The sequence below is a fragment of the Choloepus didactylus genome, chromosome 2 (assembly GCF_015220235.1).
Source record: "Choloepus didactylus isolate mChoDid1 chromosome 2, mChoDid1.pri, whole genome shotgun sequence".
In the NCBI taxonomy this organism is placed as follows: Eukaryota; Metazoa; Chordata; class Mammalia; order Pilosa; family Megalonychidae; genus Choloepus; species Choloepus didactylus.
This window is the reverse complement of record NC_051308.1, coordinates 233,196,954-233,219,452: the sequence shown is the minus strand read 5'-3', so window position 1 is coordinate 233,219,452 and position 22,499 is coordinate 233,196,954. Positions and strand designations below refer to the sequence as shown.

The 22,499-nt window shown below is 59.7% G+C and overlaps 1 protein-coding gene across 4 annotated transcripts; it reads right to left on the bottom strand.

The window, feature by feature from the left end:
- Positions 1-1,261: 1,261 nt before the first annotated feature.
- On the bottom strand, positions 1,262-19,868 carry ATP13A2 (ATPase cation transporting 13A2). 4 transcript variants are annotated; one of them, XM_037828386.1, is made up of 29 exons: positions 19,709-19,868; positions 14,528-14,622; positions 14,253-14,435; positions 13,902-13,960; positions 13,619-13,733; positions 13,295-13,374; positions 12,067-12,144; positions 11,799-11,868; positions 10,783-10,917; positions 10,622-10,688; positions 10,407-10,538; positions 9,659-9,814; positions 8,939-9,049; positions 8,806-8,852; positions 8,532-8,720; positions 6,731-6,937; positions 6,156-6,251; positions 5,911-6,070; positions 5,689-5,809; positions 5,416-5,540; positions 4,614-4,774; positions 4,375-4,491; positions 4,175-4,254; positions 3,693-3,845; positions 3,518-3,614; positions 2,370-2,593; positions 2,123-2,193; positions 1,777-1,946; positions 1,262-1,677 (listed from the first exon to the last, which is right to left on the bottom strand). In XM_037828386.1, the coding sequence occupies exons 1-29, from the start codon at positions 19,716-19,718 to the stop codon at positions 1,540-1,542; spliced, it is 3,447 nt and encodes a 1,148-aa protein (XP_037684314.1). In that variant the 5' UTR covers positions 19,719-19,868; the 3' UTR covers positions 1,262-1,539. The 4 variants fall into 4 exon arrangements, with proteins under 4 accessions (XP_037684314.1, XP_037684313.1, XP_037684315.1 ...); XM_037828385.1 differs by having other exon boundaries at positions 2,123-2,274; positions 19,709-19,867; XM_037828387.1 differs by lacking the exon at positions 4,375-4,491 and having other exon boundaries at positions 2,123-2,274; positions 19,709-19,867.
- Between the last annotated feature and the right edge of the window lie 2,631 nt (positions 19,869-22,499).

The window sequence follows — 22,499 nt, the reverse complement described above, 5'->3', positions numbered from 1 at the left end:
CACAGTGAGGCTGGCTCCTGCCTACCTCAGCATCCATTACATTTGGCCCCACCCACACAATCCAGCTCTTTGGTTCCCAGCCTGGGGACCTTTGCATCCGGGGCTCCTCTAATTGGCTGGCTCCTCCTCACCTCTCTGGTCCTACCTTCCCTGACCCCTCCACCTGGGCAGGTCTCCGGCACCCTGGTGGTCCTGCCCCCACCTCCCTCCAAAGCTCATCTCCTAACGTCCTTGGAGATTGACTCGTGCCCTGCCAGCGTCTTGCGAGGTTATAAGCTGCATGTGGGCAGAGCATGGTGAGGGAGGGATTTGAGCCCAGGCGCTCTGTCCTCTCCGGTGTCCCTTCAGCAGCATCGTCCACCCCGAGCTGGGGGGCTCAGTGCCCAGGGCAGGTCTGGGGATGTGCCTGATATCATATTACAAGTCACCTTTCACGCCCCACATCCTCACATTTGAGTCATCAAACATTTACTGGGCTCCCACCACAGCCAGCCTGGAGGTAGTGCCAGGGGTTCCGGTAATGAGTTTGAGGGGGCGAGGGGTGCTCTTGGAGGGTTGGGAAACAGTCTTCCTTATTCCTCCCTGCCCAGCACAGATGAGCCAGACAGCTGAGTTGCATCTCCAGGGCAGAGGGGCTTGGCTGGTTCCCCGAAATAGGGGGTGAGGTCAGAGGCCTCACCCTTCCCCTGGGATGGTGCACATGGCCGTGGCCGGGAGATGGGGGCTCGGAGCCTGGATTTCCATCGGAGGCAGGAACTGGACCACAAACACGGCCCAGAACATGGAGTGGTGGGGGGAGAGGTAGAACAGGGAACTGTCCCCAAAGAAATAAATGCCTACTAGGTGCTTAGCGGGCACTTGCCTGGGCACAGGAGGGTGGGACGGTCAAGAGCAGGGACGCTGGAGTTAGAGAGAAGTCTTCACCTCTGACTACTTGTTTGCGTGCTAAGTCTCAGTCTTCCTATCTGTAAAATGGGGACAGTGTCCCACACAGTCGTGGAGAGGATTACGTGACAAGTGTAAAATGCTTAATGAGTGCCTGGCATATGCTCAACCTAGAGGATTTATGGCTGCCAGAATAGGAAACACAGTTTCCTGACAGGCCTGGAGACAGGCGTTGTCCTCTGTGATCTGAAAAATCAGGGGGTGCCAGGAACAGACACAAGCCAGGTGCTGCCAGCTGGGCACCGAGCGGGGTGTGCGCTCCCTCCTGGGCAGATGGACAGGCTGCAGGTGCTGAGGTACAAGACACGCATGGCCAGACCAGCAAAATACTATGTCTTTATTTGCTACACTGACAGCAGCTCTGAGTAGGAGTAGAGTCTGCTCTCTACCTGGAATGGTCTTGAACTGGGGGACAAAGTAGTCAGCACTTCTCCAGGGTGGGCAAGGCTGGGGCAGACGTGGGGCGGGAGTGATGACTGCCAGCCCTAGGGCTGCGGGAGGAGGTGGTGGTGGTCACGGAGCGTCTGGGAGACGGGTCCGGTCAGCACTGGGAGGCAGAGAACTCCCGAGTCCAGTGTGCCAGGAGAGCCTGCACTACCTCGGGGGGCTGCCGGGTAGCAGGGGCCAGGGCTGCTCCGCGAGCTCCCGCTCCACCTGCTTGAAGCGCTTCTTGGAGGCCCCCTTGGGCTGGAGCTGCCGCAGGCAGGCCGGGAGGCACTGGTCCAGCACAGTCTGCAGAGGGCGGCAGTGGGGGTGCGTGTGTGGAGGGGGGCCACTGAGGCTGAGCACCCCACCATCACCACCAGGTCCCTAACCCCGGGCGGGCCCCACCTCCAGCATGAAGGCCCCCACCAAATTGAAGGCCACCAGGCCCAGCAGCAGCATCTTGAAGTTGGTGTCAGTGATGGGCCTCAGTGCCAGCGGCCCCTGCAGGAGGCCGGGGACCAGGATGAGGCCCACCAGGACGGAGCCCAGGAGCGCCAGGGCCACCAGGAAGGGCACTGGGGATGGGTGAGTCTGTCAGACCGAGGAGCCATGCCCCCGCAAGACATGCAACCCTCTCTCCCTCCATCTGCCTCCTCCTCTGCCCTGGGGGCCCTCACGCACACAGCCCCGGCCCCTGGGTGCCTCCCCCCGCTGTGCCCGCACCCCCACCACCTCCACCCCACAGCAGCACCGTTGGTGTAGAGCGGCAGGCGGAACGGTGCCCCCTTGGACACGGCCGCAGCCAGGATGAGGTACTGGAAGCTGGACAGAGAGAAGACCACTGTGTTCTCGTAGTTGGGCAGGTTGGCCGGTGCGGGCACCGTCCTGTTCAGAGGCACAAACCTGGGGGTGCCGGGACCAGGGCTCAGGGGAGAATGTGGTGGGGGGCAGGGATGGGTGGGAGTCAGGGCTGGGAGGCCGTGCAGTCCCTTACTCACCAGGGCTGGGCCTTGGCCAGGAAGTAGCCCCCCAGCTGCACACCGGCCACCAGGGCCACCTGCAGCAGCAGGCTGCCAAGCACCGGCACGCTGAGCAGGGCCCCCGGGGGCCGCGCCCGCCCCAGTCCCCGCGCTGGCCCCGTGCGGCTCATGAGCACAGCCACCGTGGTGGTGATGGCCAGGTCGATGGCCAGGAACTGCACGTCGCCCAGGTTGGTGTTGATCTGCCGGCCGGGGAGGGGTGGGCAGAGGGGAAATTGAGTCGCGGCCTGTGCCCAGCCCTAGCCCTTGGGGAGCTCCCCTGCCCAGTCTGATGGGGAAGGCCTCATTCATGCCCTCTGATCTGAGGGAGGCAGGACGTTCTGGCTCTTGGGAGCCCCTAGTCCGATGGAGGAGGAACTGCTTCTGATCTTGCCGAAGCTCTGGTCTGATGCAGGAGGCCCGGCCCTGCCCTGCCTTCAGGGAGTCCCTCCCCCAGTCTGACCAGCAGGCAGGCGAGCTGCCAACCTTGGGAGCCTACATCTGATCATCTGATGTGGGGAGGGGGACCCCCTGTCCTCAGGGAACTCCCACCCTGAGGGGGAATCAGGCACAGCCTTACTGAGTTTCTGTATTACTGGGGGGACAGCAAGGTCCTGCCCTCAAGACGCTCCTAGATTTGAGGTGGACGCAGGTGCAGACATGAGTACGAGACTGACCCTGTCCCATGACATCAGCTGCCTTCAGTGGGGCAGGAGGTTTTGGGGCAGAGCGAATGGGTCTGGGGAAGGGGGTGACACCCTGGGAAAGTGGCAGGGGGAGGGGCCTTGGCTCTGCCACACCCCCACCCTCTTCGCCCTGGACTCAGCCTCAGTCTCCCCTGCAGACAGGGAGCTCCGAGGACAGGGACGCAATGCTAACATGACAGCTACTCCCGTTTATAAGGACCTACTGTGTGCCTGGCTCTGTGCCTCTGTCATCTTATCCAAGCCTCACAATTAGAGGGTGATGAACTGTGCTAGCAAGGGGCAGGATCAGGATCTGTACCCTCTTATCTACTCCAGCACCTGCTGGGGCCCCTAACCGCACTGCTGCAGGCCGTCTCCCTGGGCCTGGCATAGGGTGGGCTTTTGGGCACAGCTCTGGGGTGACCCTCTGCAGTCACTCACCGTGTAGAGGATGAGGACAGAGACGAACTGGGTCAGGCTGTACAGGGCCATGTACTTGAAGACGCTGAACGATGTGTCGAGGGAACACCTACCTTCCCTGGGGGAGAGGGCGAGTGGGCATCCCCTCTCTGCACCCCGGCAGAGCCTGGGCCCGCCTGCCCCTCGCCCACCTCACCTGATGACCGTGGGCACACACTCGATGCTGGCCATGCTCGAGGTGAAGGGCGAGACCACGGAGGCCTCGGCCTGCGAGAGCGAGATGCCCACGTCGGCCGCCTTCAGGGCCCCGCAGTCGTTGGCGCCATCCCCGCACATGCCCACGCAGTACCTGGGGGACAGAGGCGGGCAGCTGTGGCATAGGCCATGCCCTGGCTGAGGCTGAGACCTCTGGCTGGCTGCTGACCCCTCCAAACCCGCTTCGCCTCCGCGGCTGGGAAATGATTCCTGCCACCTCCAGGCAGGGGAGAGCGGATGGCGGATCCCTAATGCCCCCACGATGCCCAGCACAGAGGAGGTGCTGGGAACACCCTGCTGTGGTTACTTCAGTCTGGCAGACCCAGGGCTTTTTCTGAGGTGATGGCTCTCTGGCGCCTGAGGAGCAAGGCTGGGTTCACAGCGGAGCTCACTCCCCAGGTGACGCGCGCACAGAGCACTCACTGAAGCTTCTGCAGCTCGCACACCAGCTCTGTCTTCTGCTCAGGGGCCATGCGGGCAAAGACAGTGCCTTGGACCAGGATCTGGGAGCAGGAGAGAGGAGGGGAGGCCTGGGGCAGCCATCAGGGAGGGAGCCGAGGGAAGGGGGCAGAGCAGGGGGAGGCGGTGGGGGGCAACGGGGAGGCAGGCAGGGGTCGCCCCACCTTGGGCAGCAGCGTGGGGAAGTGCTTCACGAGGACGCCAAAGGTGGAGCCGCTGAGGGCCAGGTGGCTGGATCGGGGGGCTGACTCCACTGTGCAGCTTGTGGCCTGGCAGGGATCCTGGAGTCCCAGGAAGCTCAGCTTAGCTCCCCCTGCCCACCCCAGATAACTGGGACTAAGGTCGGGTGACACAGGGGTGGGGTCACCAGGTGGGGTGGGGCCTGAGCTCTGGTCAGCCTCACCCTGGGCCCATTCACGGCGGGGCAGGACTCCACTGGCAGGAACTCGAGGGAGGCGGGCTGGCCCCGCTCTGGGGGGCTGGCGTGGACGATCACCAGATGTTCCTGGGGGCCCACCATGCCACAGCCCCGGGCCACAGTGACCGCAGTCTGCAGGTTGTCCCCTGGGGGTATGGGCAGGGTCAGGACCCCCTGCTATCCAGGGAGGCCATCCACCCTGACACTGACAGACAGGAAAACGCCAGATGGAATTCCAGTCTGCCACCCACTAGCTGGGCAAGTTATGAACTCCGAACCTCGGTGTCCTCATCTATGAAGCTAGGTACAGGAGGTCTTAGGCTTGGGCTCTCCCGACCGCTGAGTGACCTGGCTGGAAAGAGTAAGCGTGTGTGTGGAGGGGCAGGAGGAAAAGGAGGACACAGACCTGTCGAGCTACTGCTGAGTCACATGGAATCTTCCCTTTTCCTTGTTCTGTGAAAGTGTCACCTTTGAGGTTGACATCACTATCCCCATTTCACAGAGGTGGGAAGTGTAACTCTGAGGGCCACAGCAGGGGAGCAGCCGCCTTGGGAGCCAGGTGGGCCGAGCCCAAGCCTGGGCCCTTTGGAAGTCTCTCAACTCCTCTGAGCCTCACTTTCCCCATTGTTACGTGGGGCGACAGTCAACCCTCAAGACGGATATTGTGAAGTTCCCAAGAAGTGTTTGCAAAACACCTGCTTGATGCAAGGGTCCCAAAAGATACCCCAGGAAGGGTCGTGGGGACCCCTCATCTCCACCCTCCCAGTGCAGGCCCTGCCGGCCATACCCGTGACCATGACGGTGCGGATGCAGGTGTCCCGAAGAGCCTGGATGACCGGTGTTGTCTGTGGCTTCAGCAGGTTCCTCATGACCAGCAGCCCCAGGAGGCTCAGCTCCTGCTCCACGGCATCCCTTAGGGTGGACAGACCCAGGTCAGAGGTTGCACGGTGGCCCAGGCCCTGCCCTCAGCCACTGGGCAGGGCCATCATCCCCTGGGCTCTGCCTCTCCCTATGCAGAGGCTCGGTCCCCCCAGGGGGTGGTGGCTGGGGACAGACCCACCTTGTCAGCCGCTGAGCTGCCTCCAGGCTGGGCACAATGGGCAGCGGCTTGCTGGCGAGTGCCACGACACGGTAGCCGGCCGTTGTGTAGCTCTGCAGCATCTGGGCGAAGTCGGTGGGCACTGCCAGGGAGAGGCAGGTGTCACTGGGGCGAGGAGGTGGGGGCAGAGACAGAGGGGAGCCCCTGCCCCAGTCTGTGTGGGTACCCAGCCGCCCCATTCACCTGTCTCAGGGTTGCAGAGGCCGGCCACAAGCTCAGGGGAGCCCTTGACGTAGGCCTCGGGCTGGGCAGCCCCCGGCCAGGCCACCACCACGGTCATGCGCTGCAGGGCTGAGGAGAAGGGGAAGCGGCAGAGGACGCTGACGGGCACCAGGGGCTCCTCCTGCAGGGGTGGAGAGGCACTGAGTGGCTGGCTCGTGGAGCCCACTCCACCCACCCCACATCCCACAGGCACACCCTTGGCTCACCATTCCTGGCAGCTGGGGCTGCAGAAGTGGGGGTCTCATCACTGCCAGGACCTGGGTCCCAAATGCTGAGTCTGCAGCCGGCTCCTCTTCCAGGACCTGGGAGGAGGGCAGAGAAGGCACCGGCTTGGCCTGGGGAAGCCAATCCTCGGCTCATGCAGAGAGGCAGCGGGAGAGAAGCGAGTTAGACTCATGGAAGACTTCCTTCATGGGAGACTGGAGAGGACAGAAATTAAGAAACTGGGCTTTGGAGTTGGGTGGACCCAAGTTCAAACTCTGGCTTTGCCACTTCCAAGCTGCTGGGTGATGGACAAGTTATTCTAAATCTCTCTCAGCCTCAGTTGCCTCTGCGTGAAATAAGTCTTAAGCTTCCTTCCTGGGATAAGGGGAGGAGCAAGTGAGACAAGGCGTGTGCAGCACTGAGCATACTGGTGCCCAGCGTGAGGCCTTGGCCACTCAGATTACCGATGGTGGGCAGAAGAGAGAGCACCCTGGGAAGGCCTAGAATGAAGATAGGGTCGGGTTTGGTGGAGTCCAGCTGCCCAGAGGCAGGGGGCTGCACTGCTTGGCCTCCTCACCCAGCCAGTAGACTCCACCATCTTGAGGTCCATGGGGTCACCCAGCGGGGTGTCCTGGAGCCGGCTGAGGGCGTGGCAGGTGGCCAGTGCCCGGAGCAGGGGCCCCGGGGACAGGTGGCAGGGCTCCGGGACCAGCGGCAGGAACAGCTGCCCCTTCAGGGGCACCACGCCCATCACGTCCAAGCTGTCCTCGGTGAGGGTGCCCGTCTGCAGGGGGAGAGGGCAGGGCAGTGACGAGTGCTGCCCCAGGCCGGAGGGTGCCCAGCCAGAGCCAGAGTGGGAGCCAGGATACACCCTTTCCTGCCTCCAGATCTTTGCACCTGTGCTTCCTTCTACGGGAGTCACCCTCCCTGATCCCCTTGCTGTTTCTGTGCCTGGCATCATTTCTTCCAGGAAGTTTTCCTGAACTCCCCACACTGAGTCAGGTGGTCCTTGCTTTGGGCACCCACTCATGGCCTCTTTGCTTCCTGTGGCATTCTGGAGCTGTTATGTAACCCCAGAAAAGGCCATGTTCTTTTAATCCATTCTTGTGGGTACAGTCCTGTTGTGGGTGGGACCGTTTGGTTAGGCTATTTCAATCGCGATGTGACCCAGCCCATCAAGGTGGGTCTTAATCCTTTACTGGAGTCCTTTATAAGAGGATAAAAGGCAGAGACATTTGGAAAGCTTAGAGAGAGATGCTCGGGAGATGCTAAGAGAGGAGACAAAGATGCTAAGAGAAGAGGCCACCGAAACCAGGAGCTGAAAGCAATGAATTCCGGGAGTGAAACAGCAGCGGATGCCAGCCATGTGCCTTTCCAGCTGACAGAGAAACCCTGGGTGCCAGCAGCCTTTCTTTAGAGAAGGTGTCTTTCTCTTGGTGCCTTAATTTGGACATTTTCAAGGCCTTAGAACTGTAAACTTGTAAACTAATAAACCCCCTTTGTAAAAGCCAACCCATTTCCGGTATATTGCATTTCGGCAGCTTTAGCAAACGGGAACACTTCCCCACCACCTGCTCACTGTGGTACCTGGAAGAGCTGTGGCTCACATCAGCGCTCAATATATTTATTGAGTAAATGAATGAGTGAGTAAATGAAGGAGTGAATGAAGGCCTACACTTCTCACCCTGTGTTCCCACTGCCCACTTGCACATCTGGCTCCTTTGCCAGCCTGGTACCCCCTCCGCAGTTCAAGAACTCCACGGCCCTATGTGAATTCCTCCTCAGGCCCCACCAGCCTGGTTGGGGACACCACCTCAGCTCAGTCTGCTTGTCCCCTAGTCACCAAGCTCCAGCCGCACGTTCTGTTCCTCAAAGGAGCCACACTGCTTCTCTCCTCGGTGCCCTGGCACTTGCAGCTCCCTGCCTGCCTGGCCCTGCCCCATGTCTGAGGGGCTCTTGCCCTCAGGTCACTGGGGCTTCTGCTCAGAGGAGCCTTCAATCGCCCTCCTCTCCAAGGGAGCACCCCATTACCATCTATCGTGTTACCCCAAACACCTTCTTTGTATAATCCATCACCCTGAGGCAGGAGGCACAAGCAACACATGTCTAGGAGGACCCTCTGCCTTGGCCACTGCTGGGTCCCCAGTGGCGCGAGCAGCACCGGGCACACAGCAGCCCCAGTGTTTCTCAAACAAATGAATAAATCATTTGACGTTTCATCTGTCAGACCAGGAGCTTGATGCAGACGGGAGCTGGGTGAGGTTCCCCGGAGTGTTTTGACCCCAGGACAGGATCTGGCCAAGATGCCTGAGGTATCTGTGGGCTACCCCCAGCTCCTCCCACCACCCCCTCCCGCCAGACCCCCCTGCAGCCCCCACCTTATCAAAACACACCAGCTGCAGCTTGCCCCCCAGGTTGATGCGCAGTGGGTGGATGCAGAAGATGCCCTGTTTCCGCAGCCGGCTCTGGGCGTAGAGTGTGCACACAGTCATGGCGGCCGGCAGGGCAGGTGGCACCACCACGGTCACCAGGTCCAGAGCCCGGATCACAATCTCGTTTAGGGGCACCTGGCAGGAGACACTGTCAGGCCAAGGGCCAGGCTTGGTCAGACTCGGGCCTGGCTGGCAGCCCCACCCGGCCCCCGAGACTCACCCGGTTGCGATAGAGGATGAAGATGCTATAGATGGTGCCGAGGAGAGCTGCAAAGATGGGGCAAGGGACTGAGTGGGATCTGGAACAGGGGCTTGGGGGCCACGGGCAGAGCGGGGTGCAGGGAGACACTCACCCAGGACTGAGAGGGCAGCTATGAACTTCATGCTGTGTTTGTAGAACTTGAAGTTGATGGGCCGGGGATGCAAGATGGAGCTCACCAGTCCCCCTTTGGCCGTGCAGAACCCTGGGAAGAAGACAGGGAAACCAAGGCAGGGGAGGCCAAGGGTTAGGACGGCTCTCCCCAGCCACTCCCCCACCCCACCTGCACCTCTGGGCAAGCTCCCCGTGTTAGAAATCACCCAGTTCAAGGGTCACAAATGATGGCCCACAGGCCTTCCCCAGCCCTCAGATGTTTTTCTTAAACATTGAATTAGTGGCCAGCATCTAATAATTGAGTGGTTTCACTTAAAATCCAGATATATGGCTTTTCCTGAAATAATCACATCTGGTGACACCAGGTCCCATTCCCATGTGGCAAGAACCTGTTGGAGCTGTGCAGCAGCTGCTTCCTGGAGAACAGGTGGCCCCTCTCCTGCTCGCCCCTGTCCCTGCCCACACCACCATTTATAACCTGCTGGGCTCCTGCAGACATTTCATGCTTAAGCCCAGTCTTGCCCAACCTGCATTACAGATGGGGAAACTGAGGCCCAAGGAGGGGTGGGACTTGCCCAAGTTCCCACTGCAGGGCAGCAGCAGAGCTGGATGTGGGCTCCAGAGCTCCAGGTCCCACCATGCCCGGACCTCTCCTGGGGGTGCCAAGCCCTGCAGCCCTCCCCGTTGCCCTGCCTTGTACCCGTCCGGGTCACCACCGCCAGGACGTGGGGTCCCACGTAGGCCCGGGCCTGCAAGATGAGGGTCCCGCAGAAGAGTGTGTGCCGCTGGTGGCGCTCCGGGCAATAGGGCACCGGCCCCTCTGGCAGGGCCGTCTTCAGTACCGGAACACTCTCCCCTAGGAGAGACCGGGCATGAGGCCCAAGGAGGGGCCTCCAGGCCACTCCTTCCCTGAGCCCAAAACACGAGTTTTACATCAAATTGTTTCATAAGCCCTAGGTCTCGTTCAACCCTTGTTACCATGTGTTGAAGGAAGCATAGCTCCCATTTTACAGAGGGGAAAGTGAGGCTCAGAGAGTGCAAAAGACACACGGACACAATGAGATAATCCTGGGTATGTGCCAGCCAGTTACCAGGAGCCGTCTCCTGGGGGAAATCACAGTGTATGTGTGTGTGTGCACGTGTGTGCATGCATGCGTGTGGGTGTGTACATGCACATGCACATGTCTGGGGGGGAAGACTTTGTCTTATTGGAATGAAAACCAAGCATGTATTACTTGCATAATTAAACTTTCACAACCATCAATTAATCTGTAGAAAGTGCTGAGCCCACTGCCTGGCAAAGGGGGGCAATTCCTTTCTGAGTGCCTGTGAGGATGCAATTATTGGGCCCCCACTGTGTGCAGATCCCTGAGGGACTCAGGGACAAACCCAGCACCGTCTCTACCCTCCCAGATGTGGCAGGGCGGCAGCCAGGGCGGCGGCCACACCTGTCAGGGAGCTCTCGTTGACCACGCACTCTCCAGCCAGCAGGGCAGCATCACAGGGCATTGGCCCGCCCTCCTCGGGCAGCACCAGGCAGTCTCCCGGCACCAGCTTGCTGGAGTCCATCCACTCCTCCTCTGCGGGGCAAGCGGGAGCCTCAGCAGGGCCGAGGCCCGGGCCCTGGACCCCCAAACCCCCCACCTTCGTCCCAGCTCCTCACCTCCCCCTGGCCGGCACACGCACACCCGCACAGACAGCTTCACCATGTCCTGCAGGGTCTGGCTTTGCTGTGGGAAGGGGACAAGAGGGGAGTGAGCTGGTGGAGGCCCTATGGGGGACCTACTTGCTCCACCCCCACCCCTGGCTGCTTCGCGACTGCACCATTCTGGTCTTGTACAGCGACAGGGCAATGGAGACGGCGGAGACGAGGAAGATGCACAGGGCATACAAATAGTAGTGGTCAGCCAGCCACAGGGCGATGCTGAAGGCCTGGAAGCCGTAGTAGGGGTTCAGGGCCTGGGGCAGCAGAGAGGCAGAGTCAGGGCCTGCACCCCTGGGGCAGCCCTGCCACAGGCCAGGCTGCATCTCCCACATCCAGCGGAGCAGAGGGCCCGGGCAGCTGCCACAGGATTGAAGCCAGGCGTCACTCTGGGTGAGTCCCATAATCCCCTCCTGGTCCAACCCCACCCCACCAGGAGACATCCCTCAAGGCTACACCTTCTCTGCTCAAAGAGGACCCTGGCCAGGCCCCAGCAAAGACCTTTATCTAAGTGTCACACAATCGTCACAACAATCCCACAAAGCAGGTGCTGCCATCAGCTCCATTTCACAGATCTGGAAACTGAGGCATGATAGGGTTAAGTCATCTGCCTAAAGCCACGTGGGCAGCAGACTGGGGTTTATGCCCTGGACAGAGTCCACGTCCCATCCCTTTCACGGTGTGTGCCTATGGGTCAGGGCGGTGGGATGTCCACATTTTACTCTGGATGTTTCGGGGTCATTGACTTCCCTTTGCCCTTGTGTGACCTTGGCTCCATCCCATCCCCCCTCTGAAGCTTGGGTTCCTCATATGTGAGCTGAGTCTAGTCACTAGTTCCTGCCCCCTGGGGCTTTTGGGAGAATGAAGGTGGCTAATTCACGGAAGGGGCTGAGGACTTGGCCTCAAGCATGCCCCCCAACACACAGGAGGCAGTGTGTGTTGGAGGGCAGTGTGAGATTGCTTCTCGGCCTCTACTGCCCATGTGCAGAGCCCCCCTCTCCACCCAAGCCACTACTGGAACTTTCAAATCCTCAGTCTGGTCTGCCACTGTAGACTGGCCCAGAGAAGGCAAGTGCCTGGCCGAGGCCACACAGCAAGCCCAGGCCAGAGATGGGCCGAGCCCCAGTGTCAGCCCTACCTCATCCACCAGCAGCTGGGGATAGGACTTGACCGGTACGCTGATCGTGTTGGGGCCATAGACGGCCTGTCTGTAAGAAGGAAGTGGCTGAGCTGTCTCCCGGACAGGGCTGTGGCAAATGGACCCTCCAGGAGTGACAGGACCCCCCCATCTTACAGTGGGGGAAACTTTGAGGCCCAGAAGGCAGGTGACTCAGAAAGGCCACACTGGAGGGGTAAGACAGGGGTCCCTAGCTCTGGGGGCACCCCTGGCCCAGGGCAGCACCCACCTGAGCATGTGGTCCTGAAGGCTGAGGCCGGAGCAGGAGCGGTGGATGTCATCACAGGTGCAGCCGCGGTCCAGCAGGCTGGCGGGGTGGGGAGGGGGCAGGTGTGGGTGATGGGGGCCAGGGCTCTGCACCCCCACCTTGTGTAGGCCAGGGACTTGGGGCTACGCTCCCGGGGGGAGGCAGGACCCTCACTGACTCTGGGCTGGACTTTCTCCTCTGATTGGACCCCCAATGAGATGATGATGATGATGATGATATTAGCCTTTGGCAAGTCACTTAACCTCTCCATGCCTCAGTTTCCTCATCTGAAAAACGGGGGCAGTGACAGCGCCTCCCTCATAGGGCTGCGAGTGGATTAAATGGGATAAGCCATGTGAAGTGCTCTGGACAGTGCCTGGCGCCTACCAAGCACCGCCCTGCCAGCGATTTCTGCTGTTACTCTTTTTATTTTGTAGCAGAGGCTGCTGGTGCCACATCCACCACCTCTTGACGCTCACCTGTGCGGGACACAGCAGCTCACTGCCAACACCTGACCTTATGTGAGGGCTGCGTGGGCAACGCCCCGCAGTGCTCTGCCCAGCAGCCGGGAAAGCCCACAGGGCTGAAGTTAACATCCCTGCAGCCACCTCTGCTGCTTGCCAGATAAACACGCACACTTCCTCCCTCCTTGGGGGAGGTGACTCCAAGGTGCGTGCCCTGTACTGGCTCAGCCTGATCCCCGGTGGCAGCTGCCATGGAAACACCCCCTTCGCTGGCTGCCTTCCCGACCCTGTCTCACTTCCCTGGCTGTTTCCTGGGATCGCCTTCCAAATGAACTCCTTGCAATCAAATCCACGTCTTAGGGTTTGCTCTGGGGGAACTCAAGACGTGCTAGGAGCCAACGATTGTTAAGCACTTAGTAGGTGGTACAGCAGGGACTAGAACCCAAATAGACCATCCGATTCCAGTCCCTGCAGCGTTACCACCTCGTGCCAGACGCTGTGTCTAGCTTTACCTAAATCATGATCTGTTTCACCCTCAGAATAATAACTCCAGGAGGCAGGGATTGTCTTCTTCCCTTCTTTACAGATAAGAGCCCCTGAGGCCTGCAGAGGCTCAGGAACTTGCCCAAGGTCCTAAGGGCAAAGCGTCAGCGCCAAGGGGAGCCCAGGCTCCCTGCTGTCCAGGCCAGGCCACTTCCTGCCACCTCCTCTGCTCAGTCCAGCGTCGCTCCAGCCCTGACTCTCACCTGACTTGGCAGAAGGCTTGCTGGGTCTCGATCCAGACATAGCGCTGGCCCTGGAAGACGTAGTACCGCAGCACGCGCTTCTGGGTGGGAGAGACGAGAGGCCGGTGGGGCTGGGGGCTGGGCCCGGGCCCCAGGAAGAGCATGTGAGGGGTGGGAGGGGTGGGGGATGGGGGCAGTGACCAGTGTCAGGGGAAAGGGGCAGGGGTGCTGATGTCTGCATTACAGAAGTTCGGGACAACAGAACCCGGGGTTTGGAGAATACAGAGTCCAACCCCCCACTATGCAGAGTGTGTGACTGAGGCCCAAAACCCGCCGTCCACTCACCGCCTCCTCCTTCCCATGGAGCCGGGTCGTGTCCTTCCATGCACCCTCCGGTACGGCCCCCACAGCCACATGGCTCCGGCCGTCCTCTGGCTGGGCCTGTGGGAGCAGCTCCGGGCTGGGGAGGGGGTGGGGGTTACTCTGGAGGTCTGGCAGCTTCTCCACACCCCCGGGTCCCCCACAGAGCCACCTTCCCTCCCTGGGATGGGGGGCGCCAGGGTCAGAGCCTTTGTGGGAGGGACGGCGGAGCAGGGGCTTCTGGGAAGGAGCAGAGGGGCCACCTCACCTGCCCTCACCGATGGTCTCGGTCTGCACCTGGACGGTGTAGAACTGCCAAGAACTAGCCTGAAACACAGAGCTGGGGGCTCAGTCCTGGAGGAGACCCCTCCCCACCCAGGCCCGTCCCACCACCCTGGGGGGGACGCTGCTGGAAAATGCAGAGATCAAGGCAACAGGGGAGCAGGCCCTCCAGAGCCACCAGACCTGCCCCTCTGCCTGTGGTCCAGAGAGGAGAACCACTGGCCCAAGGTCCCCGGGGAAGTCCGCGGCCAGCGTGGGCTGAGACCCCGAGAGTCCCTCCGTCCCACCCACCGCCCCCTCTCCAGCACTGGGCTGCCACGCCCGGACCGGCTCTCACCCCTTTGTCTTTTATTTCGATGACGAGCGTTTCGGCGCAGGCCAGGTGGCAGGGCCGGAGCCGCAGCCGCACCCCCCACAGGGGCTTCCACCGGAACAGCAGCAGAGGGACCCCCGCCATGAGCCAGACCACGGTGTGGTAGCCGATGACCCTCCACGGACTGCCGCAGTAGCCGCTGAGCCTCTGTGCGCGCAGGCGAGAGGGCGGGGCTGGAGGAGGGGTCTGGGGGTTCTCCCACCGGGGTGCCTTCCCTCGCCCCCACCCTGCCCACGCACCACGGATGAAACTGAGGAGCTGAGGGGATCTATAGATGTCTCTATCGTCAGGGTCCCGTAACTGGTGGGCGGGTTGCCCGCGAGAGGGCTGCTGTCTGTGGGTGAAAGGAGAAAGGTCACTTGCGGGGAGGCTCCTCCTCCTCTTATTTTGTTAAACATAACATGCTCAGCCGCTTCATAACCTGGTCTGCTCCATCCAGTAGCGCCAGTCTTCGTGGTGTGTTAGACTGGCTGCTGCTGTGGGTTCTCACTCACTGTCTTATTCCCTGGTGTGTCTGGTTCTGTCTGACTGGGTGTGGGCTAAGAATTGGGGGGCTGGCCTGGGGAGCACCTGAGCTCCCACAGCTACTCCCACATCCAGCTGTTAAGAGTCCTTGCGGCTCTGTGTCCTGCTTGCCCCTTCCCCATCGGTCCCCCACCCCGAGGAGGGATCAAGGTTTATTGTCCAGCACGGGCCTGGAAGCAAGGAGACGCTGGGAAGCCAATCTGGACTGGTGAAATGCCAGGCCTGCAGGGCAGCCAGGAAAGGTGGGGAGGGGCGAGGAGGGAGAGACCCACCACTGGTGTGGGTGGGAGAGGGGGGGAGAGCTGGCCAAGACCCCCAGGCTTGGGGAGAAAAGCTGCCTCGTGCTGGGCCCAGCTGCACAGTTAACAGGGTTTCTTATTTAACCCGCTGTGAGGGAGAGGGTAAACTGAGGCTCAGGAAACACTGCCAGGCAGCTCCATCGAGGAAATTCTTTTTTCTCCTGTGCTCCTTACCAGCTGTGGTCTTAGCAGAGTAGGCAGACAGTAGGTGTCTGGGGGCCCCAAAGCTGTGGGAGTATGTGGGGTCCTCACTGCCCCCAACCTTGGACAGCCTCTAGGTCAGGGTTTCTCCAAGACTGGTCCATCGACCCCTGCAACCCCCTGGATCAATTCCTTGGGGTGGAGAGGGGGGGCTTGGGAAGCCAAGCAGGGTTGGGGGGAAGGCTGCAGGCCAGGAAGGGCTGATTGTCTGGGCTCCCCGCTCCATTCCCCAACCTAATCCCTTCAGGAGCCTGATCTAGAAGTCTCCACCCAACAAACCCAGAGTGTCCCAGGCAACTGTCGTGGTCAGAATGTCCCCAGTCCCTTGGTGGTTCTGTCTCCAAATGTTTGTGTGTCTGCGGCTTCCTGAGCCCACCAAGAACTATAAAAGCCACTAAGTTCTCACCATGGGTGCTCCTGCCCTTTGCTCCTGCCCCAAAACCCTACAATCGTTATCTGCTTCTTAAAGAAGAAAATGAGGCCCAGAGAGGTTAAGTAACTTGCCCAGGATCACACAGCCAGTACACGGTAGTGCCAGGATGCACGTCTGGGCAGGCTGACCCCAGGCTTATCCTTTCCGTTGCTCTGTTCCACCACCTGGAGACACCTCGTGGACTGGGGCCACATGGCCCCATGAGACCAGGCGGCCTTTGCCTTCCCCTCACGGAATAATGACAATGATGACTATAGCAATGATGATAATAAGAGCCCCTGACAGCCAGTGGGCACTTCCCAGGGGCAGAGCTTGTCTGAGCCTCCATGTGTATCGCTTGTGGAACTCTCCCAGTAACCCCATGAGGTGGGCGCTGAGTTTACACATCAGAGGACTGAGGCTCAGAGGCACAAAGACCAACTGGTGAATGGTGGAGCCAGAAAACCAGATCCCACACCCTGTGCTTTTAAGGACTCCACAGATGGGCACACGTGGGCATTTTCAGAGAACAGGGCACACCTCCCGAGGCCTCTCCAACCTGATGACTCAAAATCCAAACTAACCGAAGCCTCACCCACTTCAGGAAGGGCCAGGCCTCCCCGTCCGCTCTGTCAACTCAGAAAACAAATGGTGGAGCCACCAGTTCCGGGAATCTACACAGGCGCACGCACGCACACACACATCCTGGGAAGCCTCCAGGGATCTACACACACACATACTGAGAAGCCTGCAGGAATGTCCACACACACGCACACGCACACACACACACACCCAGGGAAGCCCGCAGCCCTCAACCACCGGGGTCTGCGCACCCCCTGGGCTGGTAGAGACCCCAGGCCCACAGGGTGGCAGGGTGGGTCGGCCAGCTGGTTTCCCTTTTGCTCTCCGGGGCCAGCCTAGTCCCCGAGTAAGGCTTGTCAGGGCAAGAATGTCGTTTCCTTCCTTTCCTGTCAATAGCTTGCAGACAAGCAGCAGCCGAGGGCCTCTCTGCTCTCTGGTGCAGCCTGGGGGGTAGGCGGCAAGGAAGCGGGCACTCAGGACCTCCGAGTGGCCTGGCACGTAGGGTCGCACATCCTCGGCTACTAACAAGCTGCAGCCCTTTTCTTGCCCCTCTTGAAAAGGCCAGCAGCCCCAGCCACCACTAGAGCCCCATGTGTCCTTTTAGCCTAAGCCCTCTACCCGCTTTGCAGACCTGCTCCCTGAAGTGGGGCCCGCTGGGGTTCTCGCCCTTTAGGGCTGTTCTCAGGCATAGGGGCAGTATAAAGGGAAAGAGCAACTCAGAGCTATCGGGGTTTACTAAAGATCAGGCACTGTTCCAGGGCTATACCCACATTAATTCATTTATTCTTTACTTTACCTCTATGAGGTGGGTATTATTTGTATCCTCATTTTACAGATTAGGAAACTGAGGCCCAGAAAGGTTAAGACAGTTGCCCAAAGGTCACTCAGTCAGAGAGAAGTGGGATTTGGATCCAGCCGGGCAGGCTGGCTCTCACACCCTGCTCTTAACCTCTGTAACGGCAGCAATATCAACGAGCACACTGTGTCTCGTAAGGCAAGTGCCTTAGCGTCTCTGGGCTTCCTAGAGGAAGATAATCCCAAAGCAGCTGGCACACAGGGGAAGCACGAGTGCAGCCACTTGGGGTGTTTGAATCCCTGAGGTGTCGGCCCGTCAAAGTGGCAGCTGCCGGCTCCCACGCCAAGGGGGCATGGTTCCTGCCGTGACCCACTTTTCAGGCTCACTTCTACTTTCCTATCCCCCTGTCTGAAACCAGCGGCTGCACCATGGCTCCCACAGGCCCATTCAACAGCTTCTCTGCTGCCTTAAACCCTCAGGCCAACAGCTCAGGCTCAGGGATGGGGCAAGAACCTCCCCTGAGCCGGTACTTTGCTCATGTTGATCGGATTTTACCACTTGCCAACCCGCAACACTAACCCTGCCAGGTGGGTTCTCTTATCCCACTTTACAAATGAGAAAACTGAGCCCCCGAGCGGCAGTTTGCCCACGGACTTGTCTCATAGCTGGAGGGCCTGTCTCACCCCAAAGCCCTTCCCTGCCCACCACCCACATAGCTGACATCCTTTGCCACCAGACTGCCATGAGCATCATAGTGCCTGGCCTGGGCTCAGGAACCATACTGAATGAATGAATGAATGAATGTCCACACATCTTGTGGACATAACAGAGCATGGAGGCTATGGTGCCAGGGGTCACTGTGTCCTCTCCCCTGCCTCAGGGCCTGTGTGCCGTGACGGCCTAAAGGGCCCTGCCAGGGACCATCACTTGCTACCCTGACTCGTCTCCCCCAGCTTCTAAGGTGCCTCCTTGAGGAAGTCCTGCCTTGTGTCTATCATGCACCCATCATTTCACAAGGGTGCGCTCCCTATCACTCCTGGGAAGGAAGGAGAGGGGCTTCAGGAAGTCACATCTATAGAAGGCTCTAGACTCCCAGCAAGGGTCAAGCACAGGCAGGACCCCATCCCCTGCCTGTTCCCTATCAAAACACTTTGATGTGCTCTTTATTTCCATTCCCATATGGGCCTCCCCAAGGCCAGGGCAGTGGCTGACCCCTCTCAGTTCCCCCAACTCAGGCCAGCCCCGGGTAGGCCCACGCAGCTGTGTGGGGTGATCATACTTTCATGATTATCACCACCACTTCTGGGTGACAGCAGCTGACACTGTGTATTTTCCATGTGGAAGCACTTCACTGTACTAACCCACAACCCTCGGAGAGAGGAACTATTATTATCCCCATTTTATAGCTGGGGAGACTGAAGAAGAGAGTGGCAAAGTCACTTTCCCTGAGTTACCCGGCCTGAAAAGGGGAGAAGCCGGAAATGAGTGAGTCTGAGTAGACTCACTCATTTCTCTTGGTTCATCCTGCCAGCCACCCACGAAAAGTACATGGGTGACGTTCCCCATTTAAAGACGAAGTGCTGAGAGGTTGAGTAACATGCCCAGAGTCACACAGCCAGGAGAGGCCAAGGCTGGACCCCAGGCAACGCCATCAGCTCTGCAGACCGGAGGGGCTGGAGTCAAAGCCATCTGGGAACCTCTCATTTCCTGCGGAAGCCCCAGCTTCCTGCTGGTGTCCTGGCAGTGGCCCAGGGCTGCATGCTGCCTGCGCCCTCAGTGTGGCCCCTGTGGCCATGAGGTCCCCTCCTCTGCCAGTTGGGGCTGGAGGGGGAGAGGTGAGGATCTGCCAGGGGCATCCCGATTTTTGGATCAGGAATCCAAGGGCCATCTTTCCTCAGCCCTTCTCCTTCCTCACGCGGGGTACACTGGAGGCTGCAGGGCTGGGGTTTGGAGGGAGACAGGGAGGGGAGACCCTGACTGAGGGGCCTGCAGCTGCAGAGAGGAAGCCCAAGCTGGTGGGCCAGGGTGGCAGTCTCCCATGGGATAGGCTGACTTGGAGATGAGGCCCTTCCGGAAAGGAGAGCTCCACGGGCCCCATTCACAGCAGGTGGAGTCTAAACCAGACTCGGGAGGGCGGGCCCAGGATGAACAACGTGGAGGATGTGATCCTTGCACCTGGGCCTGAGGCCAAGCCTCAGGAGTGGTGTCTGTGCCCCAGGAGGCTGGGACCCAGGGACCAGGAGACCTGACTTGCCGACCACATTCATTCATTCACTCATTCATTCATTCAGCTCAGACTCCCTCCCCACTCCACCCCCAGAGGCCCCAGGAACGCAGCGGGAGGCTGCGCCAGCCCCCACCTGGACATGGTCGCTCAGGAAGGGGATGCTGTGGGAGGGCGGCCGTCTCCCCCGCGCCCCGCCAGGCTGGCCCCAGCTACCCTCTTGCCCAAGCGCCGGGAGCGGAGGGGAGGTGGCGTGCGCGGCGCGGGTGCCATCCCTGGGGCTGCGGGCCTCTCGGGTGGGTAGGGGGCGGGGAGGGAGATGTCACCCTGCGGCAGGCGCGACGCCGGGCGCCGCGGGGTCCGTGCCTGCTCCCCCCTCACCTGCGCTCATGCCGGCCCCTCGCGCTCATCGCCGGCTCCGGAGCGGCGGCCCGTGGCCAGGGCCCGGGCAAGCGCGCGGCCCCGCGGCGACCGAGCACCCGAGCACCCGAGCACCCGCGGCCGGCGCGTCCCGGACGGTGCCGCAGTCCGGGTCTGCCGCGGCCCACGCCCCGCCCGGCGACTGCCGCTCCACGTCCGCCCGCCGCGCCGCCGGGGCTGCCGGGACTTGTAGTCCCGCCCGGCCTCCGCCCGCGGGGCCCGGACACGCAGGCTGGTCTCCGGTCTCACGGACGGCGCGAGCCTCAGACACACGACGCACAGAGACCCCGTACGGTGACACGGAGGCGGGGCCCTTGGGAACACAGGACAACCCTCGGACGCACACACCACAGACGCGCAGAAATAACACTGACACAACCACCCTCAGACACCCAGAGATGCAATATTCAGGACAAAGACACAACAACCTGCAGACACAAAGCCACAGAGGCGGCACACTCAGGGTCCCAGACAAGACAGTCCTCTGATACACAAACACAAAGGTACACAGCTGCCTCAGACACACAAACACAGAGTCGTACACACATACACAAACACTCAGGGACATAGATGGAACAACCCCCAAAGACACCCTCTCTACACACAGACACACAAAGATACACACAGACACAACAACCCCCAGACACACATATACAGACACACAATTACAACCTTCAGACACACATATGTTCATACATAGGGGTGTGACACTTAGAGACACAGTTACAACAGCCCTCCGACACACACACAAACACACCACACACACACACCACATGTGAATTCAGCCCTAGATGAATACCATAGTGGTAAAGGGTGATGCAAACTGGGTTCAACCTGGCCTCCATCTCTTCCAGGCTGTGTGACCTTGGGCAGTCTCTCAGCCTTTCTGGGCCTCATTTCCTCAATGGCAGGATGGCAATGACATTAGCGATGTCTGCTTCATAGAGTTGTTGCCAGAATCCCATCAGCAAATGCGCTCACAGCCCTTGGCAGTGCCTGGCACAAGGTCAGCGCTTGGCATACGTCAAAGAAGGAAGACACACCTGTCCAGAGACTCACACTGTCAGGTATACCCCACAGAGAGACACGGGGACACTGGGAGACCCTGTGACGATGCTGAGGAGGCATCTAAATTGCCAGAGAAATAGCAAAGCCATAACCCAGACTCCGGAAGCTTCACGGCATGACGTGTAGATGCAACTCATGCTTGGGTGTAAGCCCCCAGGAGGCATTGGAGACCTCAGACTCGTGCACACATTTGTTGCCTGCCCCATGGAGACGGGCATAGAAACTGTCCTTCCGTGACCCTGGGGATGAGGGCCCCAGGACAGAGGAGCTCCAAAGGCGGAGGGTGTGTCAGTGAGGCCCCAGGATGACTTTCGGACCAAGGATTGGACTGGCCCGATGCATCAGCCCTTTATGCATGTGAATTTACCGAGTGCTGGCACTGTTCTGGGACATGAGGGTGAACGAGACAGGCATGGCTCTATCCCACTGAGCCTGCTACATTCTGGGGAGTAGCCAAAGGCAAGCAAAGGAAAATAACAATTACCTCTTGTGGAAAGTGCTGGAAGGAGACAGATCTATGATGGAGAGGAGAGGTGGGGGGTGGACTCCGGAAGGGAAAGCAGGGAAGGACTCAACAAGAGGGGGCATCCAAGCCGAGTCTGGAAGGAGCAGAGTTCCAGGGGGAGGGAAAGGGTCTTGTTCCAGCAGAAGCCCACCAGGCTGGTACTTGGGAGAGAGGGGAGAGTGGGAGAGGGGGCTGGAGCAGAGGGCAGGGCCAGGTCAGCAGGGCCTTGAGGACCATGGGTGGGAGTTGGGGTTGCAGCATGTGGGCAATGGACAATCATGGAGTGATTTTTAAGTAGAAGCATGGTATATGACATGACTTAGATTAAAAAAAATCAGTCTCGTATCTGTGCAGTGACCACAGGTGGAAGCAGGAGACCGGCAAGGGGCTGTTGTAATGGCCCAGGTGAGAGGAGATGGTGGCCCAGACCAGGCTGGAGGTGGGGTTAGGGGTGGGCAGGAAGTGGACAGGTTGGAATATTTGGGAGGGATCTGGTCCCCCACTCTTAACAATGGCCCAATACCCCTTCTTCTCTGATTTCAGCTCCCACAATGGTGCCTCTCCCTCATGCTGCTCCAGCCAGACAGGTGTCCCAGCTGATCATAGAAAATCCCGGGCCCTCTCCTGCAAACGTGGTCAAAGCTGTGAAACCAACACTTCCCTCTACCCGGTATCCTCATTCATTCATTCATTCACCAAATATTTTTGGGGGGATGTTTGTCTGTTTTTTCCACTGTTGAATCTCAAAGCCTTACAGTCCTCACTACGTAGTATGAGCTCCGTAAGTACTAGGTAAAGGAATAAATCTTGGCAGGACTTACTGCTGGATAGGATGTGAGGGTGCAGGAATGGACAGAAACATGGATTCCCCTAGGGTTTGGGACCTGAGCATCTGGGGGACAATGGAGCCATTTACTGAGCTGGGGAAGGTTGTGGGTGGAGCTGTTTGGGGTTGGGGGCTGTCACGGCCCAAGAGGGCTTTTGTAGCCAAAGGACTAAAGAAAGCACTGGACATGTTCTGAGACATGAGCTTTTATTATGGGGCTTACCTACAGGGTGGGAAGTCAAGTCACGTTGCCCTGAATTCAAGAGCTTCTCTGAAAGGATTCAGGAGCTACTCTGAATGGCGGTGGGTTCAGAGCTCAATGTGAAAATACTTCACACTTTGGGGGTTTGAAT

Bases quoted from the DNA above. Each gene is read 5' to 3' on its own strand.
- ATP13A2 (XM_037828385.1), bottom strand. The intron at 13,961-14,252 runs GTGAGAGCCGGT...TCTGTGTTTCAG, and splicing joins TCGAAATAAAAGACAAAGGG to GCTAGTTCTTGGCAGTTCTA. The intron at 10,689-10,782 runs GTGCAGTCGCGA...CCCTTCCCACAG, and splicing joins CGCTGTACAAGACCAGAATG to CAAAGCCAGACCCTGCAGGA.